This window comes from Abramis brama (assembly GCF_963993115.1).
Source record: "Abramis brama genome assembly, chromosome: 18".
NCBI classification, from domain to species: domain Eukaryota; kingdom Metazoa; phylum Chordata; class Actinopteri; order Cypriniformes; family Leuciscidae; genus Abramis; species Abramis brama.
In genome coordinates, this window is record NC_139980.1 from 29,993,007 (window position 1) to 30,008,704 (window position 15,698).

The 15,698-nt window shown below is 37.5% G+C and overlaps 1 protein-coding gene across 16 annotated transcripts in view; it reads right to left on the reverse strand.

The window, feature by feature from the left end:
• mark3b (MAP/microtubule affinity-regulating kinase 3b) overlaps positions 1-13,577 on the reverse strand; it is a 62,410-nt gene extending 48,833 nt beyond the window's left edge. For 6 of the 16 annotated variants that reach the window (XR_014603436.1, XM_084091565.1, XM_084091563.1 and 3 more), the window contains exons 1-3: positions 13,437-13,577; positions 3,935-4,126; positions 1,696-1,749 (exon numbers count right to left, since the gene is read on the reverse strand). Coding sequence is in view for 13 of the 16 variants with exons in the window: in XM_084091565.1 (XP_083947691.1) it covers positions 1,696-1,749; positions 3,935-4,126; positions 13,437-13,487 (297 nt within the window). In the remaining 3 variants the exon portion in view is untranslated. Of the gene's footprint in view, positions 1-1,695; positions 1,750-3,934; positions 4,127-10,069; positions 10,265-13,436 lie in introns of those variants that run through there. The other 10 variants (XM_084091567.1, XM_084091561.1, XR_014603437.1 and 7 more) reach the window with 9 other exon arrangements.
• Between the last annotated feature and the right edge of the window lie 2,121 nt (positions 13,578-15,698).

A 15,698-nucleotide genomic window follows, 5' to 3' on the forward strand; every position in this document is an offset into this window, starting at 1 on the left:
TCTTTGAAATTTATTTGAAATGCATTCCTGTGATGCAAAGCTGAATTTTCAGCATCATTACTCCAGTCTTCAGCGTCACATGATCCTTCAGAAATCACTCTAATATGATTTGCTGCTCAGGAAACATTTCCTATTATCAATGCTGAAAACGATTGTGTTTTGTGGAAAACGCAATAAATTTCTTTCAAGATTCTTTGATAAATAGAAAGAAGCATTTATCTGAAATAGAAATATTTTGTAACATTATAAACTTCTTCACAGTTTTTGCATCCTTGCTGAATAAAATGAATAATTTATTAAAAAAAACTCTTACTGACCTAAAACTTTTTTACACAACATTTAAATAGGAAAATGTTGCCGTTATTTTTCACTTATTGGGAGCAGTAGGCTAGCTGGAGCCGTTTACCTCCAGTCTTTGTGCTAAGCTAGGCTAGCGATGGGTGCGTCAGACAGAGTTACGGCAAAAAGTCGGTGTGTTCCTTTAACTTGTTCTCTTTCAATTAGGACTGGTTTTATATTTCTATTTGCATCTGATTAATCATAGGCCTCATTTATCTGAGAGTAGGCATCTCATTTTTCGAGTAAAAAAAAAAGCATTATTTTTTGAATATTTTTGAATAATTTTGGAAATATTAAATATGAAAATAAATTGCACTGTTGATCACACTAGTCTACTTTAATGTTTCACAAGGAAGTTTGTGATGAAGCCAATCAGTATATAAGCGCTATATATATATATATATATATATATATATATATATATATTATATATATATATATATATATATATATATATGGGGATGATTTGGAGGCCAATGGGCAAATTTGGCCAGGATGCCAGGGTTACACCTCTGCTTTCTTAATTGGAAATACGTACTGAGCGTAGCAGTGGGTTGCACTGGGACTGGGTCATACCCAGTCTTTGCCCCTTATGTCCCAAACTAATCATCGCCTCCCCTCCAGAGACACAACCTGAGCCATGGACTGTCAATCGGCTCGCAAATGGAAAACGGCCTAAATCAATGGCCTGGAAAAAACAAGTGCCAGCTAATTATAGGGAAAAGGGCAGCCAGTGGAAGAGAACATCAACACCTCACGTTGACCTCAATGTGACAATGTGATCTATATGGTCCATCCAGAGAAAAAAAACCCCGATTTTTTGGCACCAAATATGACATCAGAACCAACAAAGTCCAGGAGACCCACGCTAAGCAAAGTGTCCCATCTAAGCGCTCTGCAAATGTGTAGTTATTATTCGAGCCTCTCATTCTGGTTTCTCGGCTTATGCTATTATTAGCTGCCTCTGAAATCCAAGTCCACTGAGGGTTCCTCCATCAGCTACTGCTCTCCCATCATGCACCACTCTGAACAGAAGTCCTTTTGATTTTGGTTTGCATCTTGTGCTGATGAAAATGAACATGTCAACTAATGCCAAATCAAAACGATAACTATGATGATTATAAAAATAAGCAATAAAACCCAGTGTTCCAAAGGCAGCTGTCCCTCGAACTTGCAAAGTACAGCAATGCTATCTTCATATTTGGTTAATGTTTAATTCGCTTTACAAGGACAAATGGAGGGATTCCATTCTTGCACGCTCTTGTCCTTAAACCAGCAAAAGAGAGAAAGATAGGGGAGACTGAGAATGTGGGGGACAGGATTTTTATAGTTCAGCAAGAATCCTAAAATGTTTACCTTTTGAAGGCTGGTAGGATTAAGTTGTGTCTTATCAATTATTTTTATGGCCACCTGCAGGAAAAAGAGAGAGAAGGGAAAGAAAATACATTTTACTGCCTTGTTCAATGAGGTCTGATGAGTCGCCAGTAAAAGAGCATCAATTTGATGGTTTTATCGCTACAGCTCAACTCAACATCAGAGTGAATCCCACAAAAGCAGTCAGGAACAAATCCAGCTCATATTTCTACGGAGCCATGAACAAGCCATGCAGAAAAAAAAAAATACTGTATATATATCGTGGCCACGAATTAAGAATTTCTCCTCTCATTTTAGTAAATCGTGGCCACGATTTATTATTTTGTTCCCTTGCTTTAAGTAAATTAAAGGTGCCCTAGAATTTGAAATTGAATTTATCTTGGCATAGTTAAATAACAAGAGTTCAGTACATGGACATGACATACAGTGAGTCTCAAACACCATTGTTTTCTCCTTCTTATTTAAATCTCGTTTTTGAAAAACACAGCTGAAAAATAGGCGAATCTCCACATAACACCGACTGTGACGCAACAGTCGGGATCATTAATATGTACGCCTCCAAATATTTGCACATGCCAGCCCATGTTCAATGCCAGGCGGAACTGCGCCCTCCCAGGATCTAACGTTACCTAGGCTACTTTCACTTTTAAAAATTCATCATAACACCGCGCGCGATCTACTTGTAGTCGTCGAGATGGATGTGTGTGGGAGAAATTTGGAGTTATCTGAAGAAAATATTGTGAAAGGCTTATTTGCTGCATGCATTTTCATGTTGGATAGCCGCAAATGTGGAACTTCATCGCCGAGGAAGCACGCAGATAACTGTGGTAACAAAGCAGTTCTATCGAACAGTATTTTTCAAATGTAACACTGTTAAGTATGTGTGGTGTGCAGGGGGTGTTTGAACCCAAAATTGTCAGATGTAGGCTAGACGAAATTGCGTGGCAGATATAGTGTTGTAGCCGCGTCTGTTCGATTGGTGAAATGTGATAAGGCTACTCAGTTTTGTGGTAACGTTAGCCATGTTCTTCATGTACCGGCCTTTTTACAGCTTCGGCTGAAGTTGCCCTTGTGTTAATTGTCGTGTAATAACTTCTGTATGACCTGGCAATAAACATTTTTGTAATTGTGACTATAATGTGATTGGCTAAACTTTATTTCGGGTGCGGGTCGGGTGTCGGTTCTATTTTAAGCGGGTCAGGTGCGGATTTTAATTAGTGCTGCTGTCGGAAAACGGGTCGGATGCGGTTTGAAGCACTGCGGGTACGGGCGGGTGCGGATTTACAAAATCGGACCCGTGCAGGACTCTGTTATGAGCCCGCAGTGAAACAGCCAATCAGAGCAGAACTCCTCATTACTATTCATGACCCTTCCAAATAATAAAAACAGACCATTTCATTCTAGGGCCAATTTCTAGGGTTGAAAATGGACCTGCAAAACCATATCTGGACATTTTAAATGCCCTTACATAAGCCATACCCTCTATGTAGATATCAGAGACAAAATTAAAATAAAAATATTATTTCAACACATTCTAGGGCACCTTTAAGATTTAATATTGTATATGATATTAAGTGCACAAGATATAATAATTTGTTCCCTCATTTTACTAAATCATGTTCACAATATAATAATTTGTTTCCTTGATTTAGTAAAGCTTGGCCACATAGTAATAATTTGTTCCCTCGTTTTGATTTAACTAAAACAGGGGAATGAATTATTACGTAAGCTAAGTAAGTATTAAGTATTAAGTAAGCTTCCGCAAGAACCAATGAGGTTCATTCTCATGTTACGCATCATGTCTGAGCTTCAGCAAGAACCAATGAGGTTCATTCTCATGTTACGAATCATGTCTGAGCTTCAGCAAGAACCATTGAGGTTCATTCTCGTGTTACACAGCACTTTTGAGCTTCTGCAAGAACCAATGAAGTTCAACGTGGCCACAATTCGTTAAACGAAAGAACGAATCATATCGTGTGGACAATTTACTAAACAAGGAAATACATTTTTATATCATGCGCACGATTTACTCAAAACAAGGGAACGAATTAATAAAACATGCTGATGTATTAGTAAGTCGTGGGAACGAATTGTTAATTTCCAAGATATACATCTATATACAGATATATATCTATTGCCTCTACGTAAAGTGTTATTGTGACACTGTATAACCTTTAGTATAACCAACCAGTTTCTCCATTCATATCTTCATAAAGCTCACCTCTCGTCCAGTAAGAATGTGTCGTGCCAATTTGACCTTGGCAAAGTTTCCCTTGCCGATGGTTTTGAGGAGCCGGTAGTTGCCGATATGTGGCTGCTCATCGGCACAGGAGGCGATGGAGTTTCGACAGCGAGCCCCTGACCGCCCGGGACGGGACGCCACTTCAGTCCGCCCATCTGTGTGTGATGTGGGCTGGAGACAGATGAAAAAAAAAAAAGATTATTATTAAAGACAAATATACTGTTTAAAAGTTTCATGTCTTCAACATTGATGATAATGAGAAATGTTTCTTTAGCAGCAAATCAGCATATTAGAATGATTTCTGATGGATCATGTGACACTGAAGACTGGAGTAATGATGCTGAAAATTCAGCTTTGCATCACAGGAATTCATTACATTTTAAAATATATTCAAATAGAAAAAATATTTTAAATTGTAGTAATATTTCACAATATTAAGGCATAATAAAATAAAGGCAGCCTTGGTGAGCCCAACAGTTTTAGATTAGATAAATTCTCAGAATGTGTCAGAATTTCAAAAATTATTAAGGTTTTAATTCGAATCACTGTGGAGATCTCTGTGTACTGAATTTGTTTTGGTAGTCGTTAAATGCCAGCCAAATGAAACATAGGGAATGTCAAATGCTGACTGCATGAAGATATTTGAACCCAACAACCTCAAAGAGGAGCTTCACCACGGGAAATATCTTCATTTCCTCCCAACAAGGATATATAATCTGTGAACTGTGCCAGTCAAAGAGTTCCAGTCTACATCTGTTAGTGCTACAGTATGGTGCCTAAAAAGTTTCCCCTCATAGGAAGGGAGACATGTAAATAAAGTAATCTGGACAAAATGTCAGACGATATCCTGGATTTCTGCTTTGACTTCCTCTTTCTCTGAAAAACACTGAAGCTGCATTCTTTCAGAAATGGTGCTTTTATAAAATGATTGTTTTTGTTTTAAAGACAAGCTATATTTCCTGCCAGTCAAGTATAACTAATACTACAGTGCTAGATCAGTTTTTATGTGAACATGAAGCTATAAATGACAAGTCCATTCAAAACTATAAGTTTGACAGCGAATGTAAAGTTATAAGAATGTAAAATAGTGAGTTCGGCTCCACTGATGAAGATGTTAAAATCTCAAACTGTGGAGAGAGTCAAACGACATTGCTCAAAAGAAAAACACCCAGCTACCTTACTGAATCAATAATTGTAATGGTTGATGAATGATGATAATTAGTGGACATGGTTGTAGAAATCTATTAAACATGTTAGCATCACTGAGCAAACAAAAGGCAGAGATGACACAATAGGCTCACACAGCGAGGAATCATCTATGATACGTTTTCAAGCAGAATGCCGGTCCATCTGGAACAAAGGGACTTAAATTATATCAGACATCTTAATAATAATAATATTCAATGTAGATGAATAGATCGCAGCACGAAAAATGAACAAGGTCTCTAAATGGGCTGCAGGAAATGAGGTATGACGTGGCTGAAGGCTGAAACAATACCTGAGAGGAGACAGATCGACAAGATGTTGCCTGCATCACTGTGAGTCATGCTATGAAAAGAGCTCTAGTGATTAGAATTGGGTAGTACAACTAGATCTGGGTCAAGATTACTTAAAGGGATAGTTCCCCTAAAAATGAAAATTCTGCCATTAATTACTCACCTTCATGTCGTTCCAAACCCGTAAGACTTTTTCATCTTCGGAACAATTTAATCTTTTTGATGAAATCTGAGAGCTTTCTGTCCCTCCATTGACAGCTACGCAACTACCACTTTGACGCTTCAAAAAGTTCATAAAGAGATTGTAAAACTAATCCATATGAGTTGAGCAGTTTAGTCCAACATTTCTTAAGAGACTCGATCGCTTTATATGATGAACAGATTGAATTTAGGCTTTTATTTATATATAAATATTCATCAACTCACACATCAGTTGTGGTAAACGGAAGCTCAAGCATGTTTGCTTGATGTGCAAGAACCAATGAGGTTCATTCTCGTGTTACGCATTACGCCTGAGCTTCCGCAAGAACCAATGAGGTTCATTCTCGTGTTACGCAGCACGTTTGAGCTTCCGCAAGAACCAATGAGGTTCATTCTCATGTTACGCATCACGTCTGAGCTTCAGCAAGAACCAATGAGGTTCATTCTCGTGTTACGCAGCACGTTTGAGCTTCCGCAAGAACCAATGAGGTTCATTCTCGTGTTACGCAGCACGTTTGAGCTTCCGCAAGAACCAATTAGGTTCATTCTCGTGTTACGCATCACGTCTGAGCTTCAGCAAGAACCAATTAGGTTCATTCTCGTGTTACGCAGCACGTTTGAGCTTCCGCAAGAACCAATGAGGTTCATTCTCGTGTTACGCAGCACGTTTGAGCTTCCGCAAGAACCAATTAGGTTCATTCTCGTGTTACGCAGCACGTTTGAGCTTCAGCAAGAACCAATGAGGTTCATTCTCGTGTTACGCATCACGTCTGAGCTTCAGCAAGAACCAATTAGGTTCATTCTCATGTTACGCAGCACGTTTGAGCTTCCACAAGAACCAATGAGGTTCATTCTCATGTTACGCATCACGTCTGAGCTTCCGCAAGAACCAATGAGGTTCATTCTCGTGTTACGCATCACGTCTGAGCTTCCGCAAGAACCAATGAGGTTCATTCTCGTGTTACGCAGCAAGTTTGAGCTTCTGCAAGAACCAATGAGGTTCATTCTCGTGTTACGCATTACGCCTGAGCTTCCGCAAGAACCAATTAGGTTCATTCTCGTGTTACGCAGCACGTTTGAGCTTCAGCAAGAACCAATGAGGTTCATTCTCATGTTACGCATCACGTCTGAGCTTCCGCAAGAACCAATGAGGTTCATTCTCGTGTTACGCATCACGTCTGAGCTTCCGCAAGAACCAATGAGGTTAATTCTCGTGTTACGCAGCAAGTTTGAGCTTCTGCAAGAACCAATGAGGTTCATTCTCGTGTTACGCATCACGTCTGAGCTTCAGCAAGAACCAATGAGATTCATTCTCATGTTACGCATCACGTTTGAGCTTCCGCAAGAACCAATGAGGTTCATTCTCGTGTTACGCATCACGTTTGAGCTTCCGCAAGAACCAATGAGGTTAATTCTCGTGTTACGCATCACGTCTGAGCTTCAGCAAGAACCAATGAGGTTCATTCTCATGTTACGCATCACGTTTGAGCTTCCGCAAGAACCAATGAGGTTCATTCTCGTGTTACGGATCACGTTTGAGCTTCCGCGAGAACCAATGAGGTTCATTCTCGTGTTACGCATCACGTCTGAGCTTCAGCAAGAACCAATGAGGTTCATTCTCGTGTTACGCATCACGTCTGAGCTTCAGCAAGAACCAATTAGGTTCAATCTCGTGTTACGCAGCACGTTTGATCTTCCTCAAGAGGTTTGTTCTTGCGTGTCAAGCAGGTTCAGTCGAGCATCTGTTTTGTTCGCTGATCAATGTTTATATGTGCATAAAAGCCTAAATTCAATATGTTTATCATATAAAGCGATCGTGTCTCTTCAGAAAATTTGGACTAAACCGATTGATAGTTTTACAATCTCTTTATGAACTTTTTGAAGTGATAAAGTGGTAGTTGTGTAGCTGTCAATGGAGGGACAGAAAGCACTCGGATTTCATCAAAAATATCTTCATTTGTGTTCCAAAGAAGAACGAAACTCTTATGGGTTTGGAACGTCATGAGGGTGAGTAATTAATGACAGAATTTTCATTTTTGGGTGATTTAACCCTTTAAGTTTGACATTCAAACTCCATTTAGACATGACCATTAGTCATGCAGATTATTACTTAATCTATTTTGCTCAACAAATAAAGGAATAGTTGAAAAATCACCTATTATGCTCCACAGAAGACAGGTTTGGAACAACATGAGGGTTAGTAAATAAACACAAATGTTTCATTTTGGGTTGAACTACTCAACCAGTGTAATATGGATCATACTACAGTATTAATATGTTCACCAAGACTGCATTTATTGGATCAAAAATACAGTAAATACAATAATATTGTGATGAAATTATTACCATTTAAAATAATTGTTATCTCTTAATATATTTTAAAATGTAATTTATTCCTGAAGGATGCCTGATGCTGGCAAAGCATTGGCCGCTTTTCCATAGTCGGCCCAAACTAAACCAAACTATTTAATTTGGTGCCAATCCGGCCTAGCCGGTATAGATATAGTTTCATTTTCCACAGTGGAGCTGATAAATCTTTGGAATGTACTACAAAGAGTTTACAGAGATATGAGATGTAAACAGAAACCACGTTATGGAGGATGATCAGATATTTCTATTATTAACTTTGTTTACTTTAGTTTGCTCAAATTGCACACTTCTCTACTAGAGAAACTAGTAGCCGGGCAACAGACAAGTCACCAATTCTGAGTGGCAACGTCACTACACACATTCTACTCCGGACCAAAAACGGTTTGTAATCGTGCCGTGCCGAACCTAGCTCAAGTGGAAATATAACCGTAACCATTCTTTACCGTAAAACCGTTCAGCTGGACGGTGGAATAGCGAATAGTGTCACATGATCCTTCAGAAATCATTTTAATATGCTGATTTGGTGCTCAAGAAAAAAAAAAAAATATTATCAATGCTAAAAAACAATATGACATATACATACATGATTCTACATGATGACGCATCTGATTTTAAGCTACCCGACTGGCCCACTAGCCTGGGACTCATTAAGCTGTTGATTATTAAGTTACCCATGTTGTAAGGATACTGGTAACAGGAATAATTTGATGAAGTCAAAAGCATTTACAGGAACTGCACAAACCAATTCACAATATGGGGAACACAGCACCAGTTCCCATTACAGATCCTCAAGCCACAATTATTAACATTATTAAAATAAACTAATAGTGAGCCTGAGCCAATTATTTTGTTAATTGTTTCGCCAATGTTATTGCATGATTAGCTAACTCACAAATGTATGTAGCATCTAATCAATTACTTATCAGTGGATTAAATTAAGTCCCCAACTTCATACATATATATATATATATATATACATATATATATATATATATATATATATATATATATATACATATATACATATATATATATATATATATATATATATATATATATATATATATATTATTTTATTTTTTTTTACTTAGAAATGTCACATTACACAGTAAAAGTAACAGCAAAAAGGTACGTCTTAAATCACACAGAGATATTTTAAACCAGCCAATAAGGTAGAAAAGGAAAGCATTAACATGCTAAGAAATAAGCTCTACAAAGCATATTTTAAATTGTAAAAGCAATGGGAGCATTGTGCCACATTGTAATTTATGATTCATAAGCTTTGAGTAATATGGCACATATTGTTTGTAACTAAAAACGGCAGACTCATTTGATGAACAACAGTAAACAGAAACGGGTTAACTTGATTAGATGAAATAAGGATACATTTTGCCATCTAAACAGCAGGTTAAAAAAGTCCAGTCTGCAAAAGCAGTTGTTGAGTCTGTACTGTTTTTTCCCCTTGGCTAATAAGACATTACATTTTAAATGCATTATTGACTGCATTAAAAAACATCAAGCGTCAAGTCTGAAACTATGTTAATGAAGTTTGCAGAGCAAAACCATCTAAAATCATTTTTTAGGACCAGGACAGATCCTTAAAAAGACTGTGTCCTAAATTCTCCCTCTAGGACAAATGTGCTTATCTAGGACATTCTAGAGCACAGAGTAATATTTCTCTATCGCAACATGCAAGCAACCCATAAAAACATTATTGTCGCTGATAAGATCTCAACATAGTTTCACTTTAAATGTATCAAAACAGCTTCAGTCAATATCTGATGCAGCCAAGGTGTTACAATGCAATCAGTCGTTTTTTACACCTTTTAAAGAGCCAATCACAATATTCACTGTAGCTCTGAATAAACATTTCCCAAATATACTCTAAATCCTCACAACTTATGCATTAAAACCATCCCGTGTCAACAAATCTGCTTCCTCTCTGACTCTGAATGGCTTCGCACATTACAGAAGACTCATTACTAATAGCCTTTTCCTCCTATCCTAAATTTAATCAGCCTAATTAAAATGAGTAATTAGCACTTACTACAGTTATGCGGTGCCTCTTGACTGAGTGGGAGCCCTTCATTCTAGCATTGGCGATCTGAATGGCATCAAAACTGACAATCGGTCTGTTTTTGTGATGCTGACAGCTCATTGATCGTCTGGCACAAACCGATGCTCAGAGGAGCATGAAAACATTTCCGACACTTGTCGTCAGAGGTCCGACGGGTGCAGATGATTTGAGTCTTCTCTCTCTCTCTCACTCTTTAACTCTCTGGGTACCAAAGAAGGGAACAGTCGTCACTCAAGGACAACCAGTGGTGAGACTGGATAATAAAGGCAGGTAAGGTCTCCTTGCTTATATGTGTGTCCCTTTTCTACCCAATGACGCACAAGAGCTCAAGCTCCATCTCCAGCACAATAAACTTCATTTATACAGCGCTTTTTATAGACACTGTAACTCAAAGAGCTTTAAAAACAAGTTCTTTTTGTTCTTCCATTTTTTTTTTTTTATATATATTATGGATGCAATTTAAACACTGCACTTCCGAATGTTAATGAGCTGTTTATGTGATTTGTCAAGCAGTGACAGTAGCGTCATGGGGTGTTAGATTTAATATAAAACTAGTGAAGCAACATTTCTTGTATTCTTATCATGCATGCAATGTGTACGACCTCCTATTAATTGATTGCTAACATGGAATAGTTGTACTTTTATATTACACAGGACTATCTACGTGAGCTGCAAAAAGTTACAGCTAAAGTAAAAACTTCAGATCACCAGTGCACACTTATACATTCATATACTTCTTACAGATTTAAACCTGAGGAATAAGAATTCTCTTTAAACTTAAAAAAAAAACATGCCAGTTTCATCCAGTGCATGTGACATGCTGTGTGGAACACAACAGTGTAGCAGAAAAATGTTACATTGTGTCAGTGCAATGGAAACACTGTTATGCTGTATTGGAAATACTTATCATCATGGTTGAAATATTGCTACTCTGAAAAACTGTAGTAGTGGAAATACTGTTACACTGTATTGGATTTTTTTTTTACACTGGAGCGGAAAAATAGTTTAATGTCACAGGAAACACTGTTACACTGTACCGCTGCAGCAGCAAAGTTGTTACAAAGAACAACTAAAATACAGTGTAACAATATCACTCAAGCAGAAGTTCCACAACATTGATCAACATGTAGCAGATTTTTTTTTTTTTTTTACATTGTATCAGTGTAATGGAAACATGGTTACAAATACTGTTACAATTGTAGTGGAAATACTGTTACATTGTAGCGAAAATATTGTTACACTGTATCACAGTAGTTAAAACGGTTACACAGGAGCAAAACAGTGTTTCACACTATAAAAAACACTGGTAAATTGTACATCTGTAGTGGTAATTTTTATCACTGTAGTGGAAAATACAGTGTAATGATATTACTCTAGCAGAAATACTGCCACACTATCCATATGCAGAAGAAAACAATGTTTCATTCTATCAGTGTAGTGGAAACACTGTTGTGATGTATTGGAAATATTGTTAAATATCATTATAACAGAAAACAACTGTTGACTGTTACTTTGTAAAATACTGGAAATGTTACAATTGTAGTGGAAATGTTACACTGTATCACAGTAATTACTAATATGTTTACACAGGAGCAAAAAAAGTGTTCCACATTATAAGAAACACTGTTACATTGTACATGTAGTGGAAATATTGTATCACTGTAGTGGAAAATACAGTGTAACAATATCACTCTAACAGAAATACAGCCACACTGTATCAATATGCAGCAGAAAACAATGTTACATTATCTCAGTGTGTAGTGGAAACAATAATGTATTGAAAATATTGTTAAATATCATTGGAGCAGAAAACAATTATTGATTGTTACTCAGTTAAATTGTAGTGGAAATACTGTTACATTGTAGCAGAAATATTGTTACTGTATTAAGGTAGTAAAAAAGGTTTACAGTGGAGTTGAAACATTGTTACACAGCACCGCTGTATTGAAAATATCGTTACAATATTAACGCTGATTCATTGTAACAATATTTTCGCTACAGAAGTCTATTTTTATGGAAATAAAGTGTGTAACTATAACTCCCGCAGAAATTCCGCTACACTGTATCACTCTAGGGGAAACATTGTTAGTCTGCATCAGTGTGTCGGAAATATTGTTACAGGAAGTCGCATGACATGAGGGTGACTTTGCGGAGTGAAACTGTGCGTGAGAATCACACCTATGTTTATTCTTAAACTGTCACACCGACGGATCAGACTACTTGCCTATGGAGAAGGGTGACCAGTGACCACCCGCCCCGCTTTGCGTTGTAATATACAGCATTTTCACCCCCGCAAGTCGCACTTTGAGAAAATGTCCCGCATTTTCATCACTCTATTGGTTTTTAATTATCATATTAAGAAAACGTGCATGCGTTCTTTTGCCTTTTTAAGAAAGCGTTTTATTTATTCTTCAGTTTTTCACCTATATTTAACAACGCTAATACAACAGCCGTTTTTTAAACCCTATCCAATGGTTGAAAAGAAAGTAGTAAACACGGTCACTAGTAGGTTGTGACAGCTGTCAATCAAAATGTGGAGAGGTGATTCGTTCCATGTGTTCCCTGTCAGAAAACAAATGGATAATTCGGTCAATTAAAATTAACTTCATTGTTAAATAATTAATATTTAATTAAATTATTTAATTAAATTATTTAATTTAACAGAATTGATCAACTTGTTGCCTGATGTGGTTGTTTTAATTCACATCCTTTCTAAAAATATGAGTTTTTGGTTTAATATATTCCGACTGTCAATAATCTAATTTCATGTTGTTTTATATTTTATTTGTTCATTGTTTATTTTGTTGGATTTTAATTGGACTTGGTCAGAACTGTTTCAAAAATAGTTATCTACATGATGCCTGCTGCCTTTGGGCTCAGTGATGTTGAATTTAAATGACATGTAAAATAAAGACATGTTATGTTACATTGTGATGTATAATGGTGTTTTCTGGAAGGGACTAAAGAACAAATAATTTGTATCAGCTGAAAGGCAGAATACAAATGTTTTTATTAAGTTAGATAGACATTATATAATGTTTCAGGTTATGTTTTAGTGTTGGTAACATGTCCCACACAAACTTTTGGTTCGTTTGATGGCGGTCACCCTACTATGGAGCGATGCAAAAACATGAGATCCATAACTTTAGATAATGTCACAACTGTAGGAAACACGATCACAACCCTGCTGATAGTTTCATCAACATATGCAGCGCTAGTTTGCACGCTTTAAAGTTTAAAAGTGAATAGGAATTTGCAACCAATCAAATAAAGGCTGTGAAATCCCAAAGCAATCCCAGCGAACCTCAGCGGAATTAATAGGGCTTTTCATACTCACGTTTTCTGTATCTCTCTCATTGACAGTAGGCAGTGGTGTTCTAGCTGACATTTTAATGTGTCTTTATCTCTTGCAGTCCAAGTCTGTCTGATCACAGCAACCTTCAGTTTGCAGGGTGGACAGCTGCCGGGCACCAGCTGATGAAGATCATGGATTCGATCGACATCAAGACCAAATCCCAGCACTAATAAAAGATCCAGATTAATGCAATAATTTATCCAGACGCATAACGGCACAACAGGTCACCGGTGACACAAAGGAGCAACTCTCCGCAAAGATCTGGCAACCAACAGGTCATAACCAATATGCTGCACTGTATTACTTTAGAAAACTTTGAAAAAGTGCCTATTGTAAACTCAAGCACAAACAGTTCACAGGCCCCTCAGAAACTGCACACAGCGTTCAGACAAGGAAAAGGGGAGGGGGGCGTCCGCTTAAAACCGGTTCTGGGTCTTGATGTAAGCTTTCCGAATGCGCAGTCTCGTCCTTTGGCTCCAGACAATCTGCTCTAAATCAATCCAGCTTGATTAAATTCCTCCCATCCCGAAGTGTGGGTTTGCCAGTCCAGATAGAGCTCAGTCCAAGATGGCTGCGTGCTGGCTGATGGTGCCAAGCCAAACCCAGCGAGCGCAGCCGGAGGAAGTGAGGACAGAGGCGGCTGCACAAGCTCATTGGCCGGCGCGGAGCTGTTAGTTGTTGCTGGGGTGATTACTAAGGAGAAAAATGTACCTGTCGCACAAAACCCCGGCTAAATAACTCAGTGGTACCTCAATGGTCCATGCTCAGATCCTTCATTCGGAGATTTGTGACCAGAGCATGTGGAAAACGCTTAATAGTGTAGCAAATGTCAGAGAATGTTTTGCCAAGTTTTTGAACATGTGTCATAGTATATCTGATTATAATGTAAATCTATGGTAGGGCTAAATAAATATGAAATCACTATAATAGTAGCCTACTTTCTTGTGATGTTTACATTATTTCCAATTATATTTCCAATTATAGCTAGCAGGAAGCTTGGTGCTCTTTTTATTTATCGCCTTTTTCATATCACATATTTTAGTAATCATCATAAGGTATCATTGGAAAGATTAATTATGAACTCAAAATTCATCCTGAGAAAACTCGTGTTACCATGGAAACGGTACTCTAAATTATTTTTGCAGGCTCCTCCCCTAGTGGGTGGTGTCAGGTTTCATATTACAACTTTATTTTAACTACTTTATAATCAAAAGCAAAACCTTTTCTAATCTTGACAAAACGCTCATTGTCGGAAAGGTCTGAGTCTCAAGGTTCCATACTGTGTGATAGAAGTGATATTTGGACAGAAATAATAATAATAATTTAATGGAATGTGGGTGAAACCCGGTGGCTTTTTTTTGGCACAGCACCTAAACAAAATCTCACAGGAACTTCAATTTTTGTGATGTCAACTTCAAATTTGGAACACAACTTGGTTAGACATATGGTTTTGATTTTATAGTAATTTTGTAAAAACAATGTTTAGTACAGTAAATTCGATTTACAATAAGTTCCATAAACTTCCATAACTTTCATTTTTTTGTAGTGATTCAGCAATAATCTGAGTGTCTTTTTTTAAAAACAATACCAAATTTAGGGTCTATATTCCAAAGCATTCTTGAACTTCAACTATCCATCCATCCATCCATCCATCCATCCATCCATCCATCCATCCATCCATCCATCCATCCATCCATCCACCCACCCATCCATCCATCCATCCATTCATCCATCCATCCATCCATTCATCTTATGTGGTCATGTACTCATTATAACTATATTAAAGTGTTTAGGTTTATCTTTTTTGACTGAGGTTTCTTTTGAACAAGGTTCAATCACTTCTAATGCTTACATTTTAAAGGGAAAAACTCTCATGCTGCATGGCAGATGGTGCCTGCACACAAACGCAGACACATGACATCCCCACAATGGCTATTTTGCTGTGTTTTGTGTTTTCTGACATGAGAGAGGATGATCTGCACATTTATCTGTGCACTTCCTGTGTGGCCAGATCACTTGAATTACACAGAAAGAAACTAAACCAAATATAGGCTAGACAGTAAACAGATTTGTACAGTGAAGGTGAATGTGACCACTTTCAGGTCTCAGCAGAGTGTATCCAACAAAAGTTAAGAGAATTCTGGAAAAGGTACTCCAGTTCAAGGGAACTGAATTTGCAAATCTCAAACACTCACACTTAATACAGTATACAATGTGTTACTACTTGGCTGATATGATGGCATG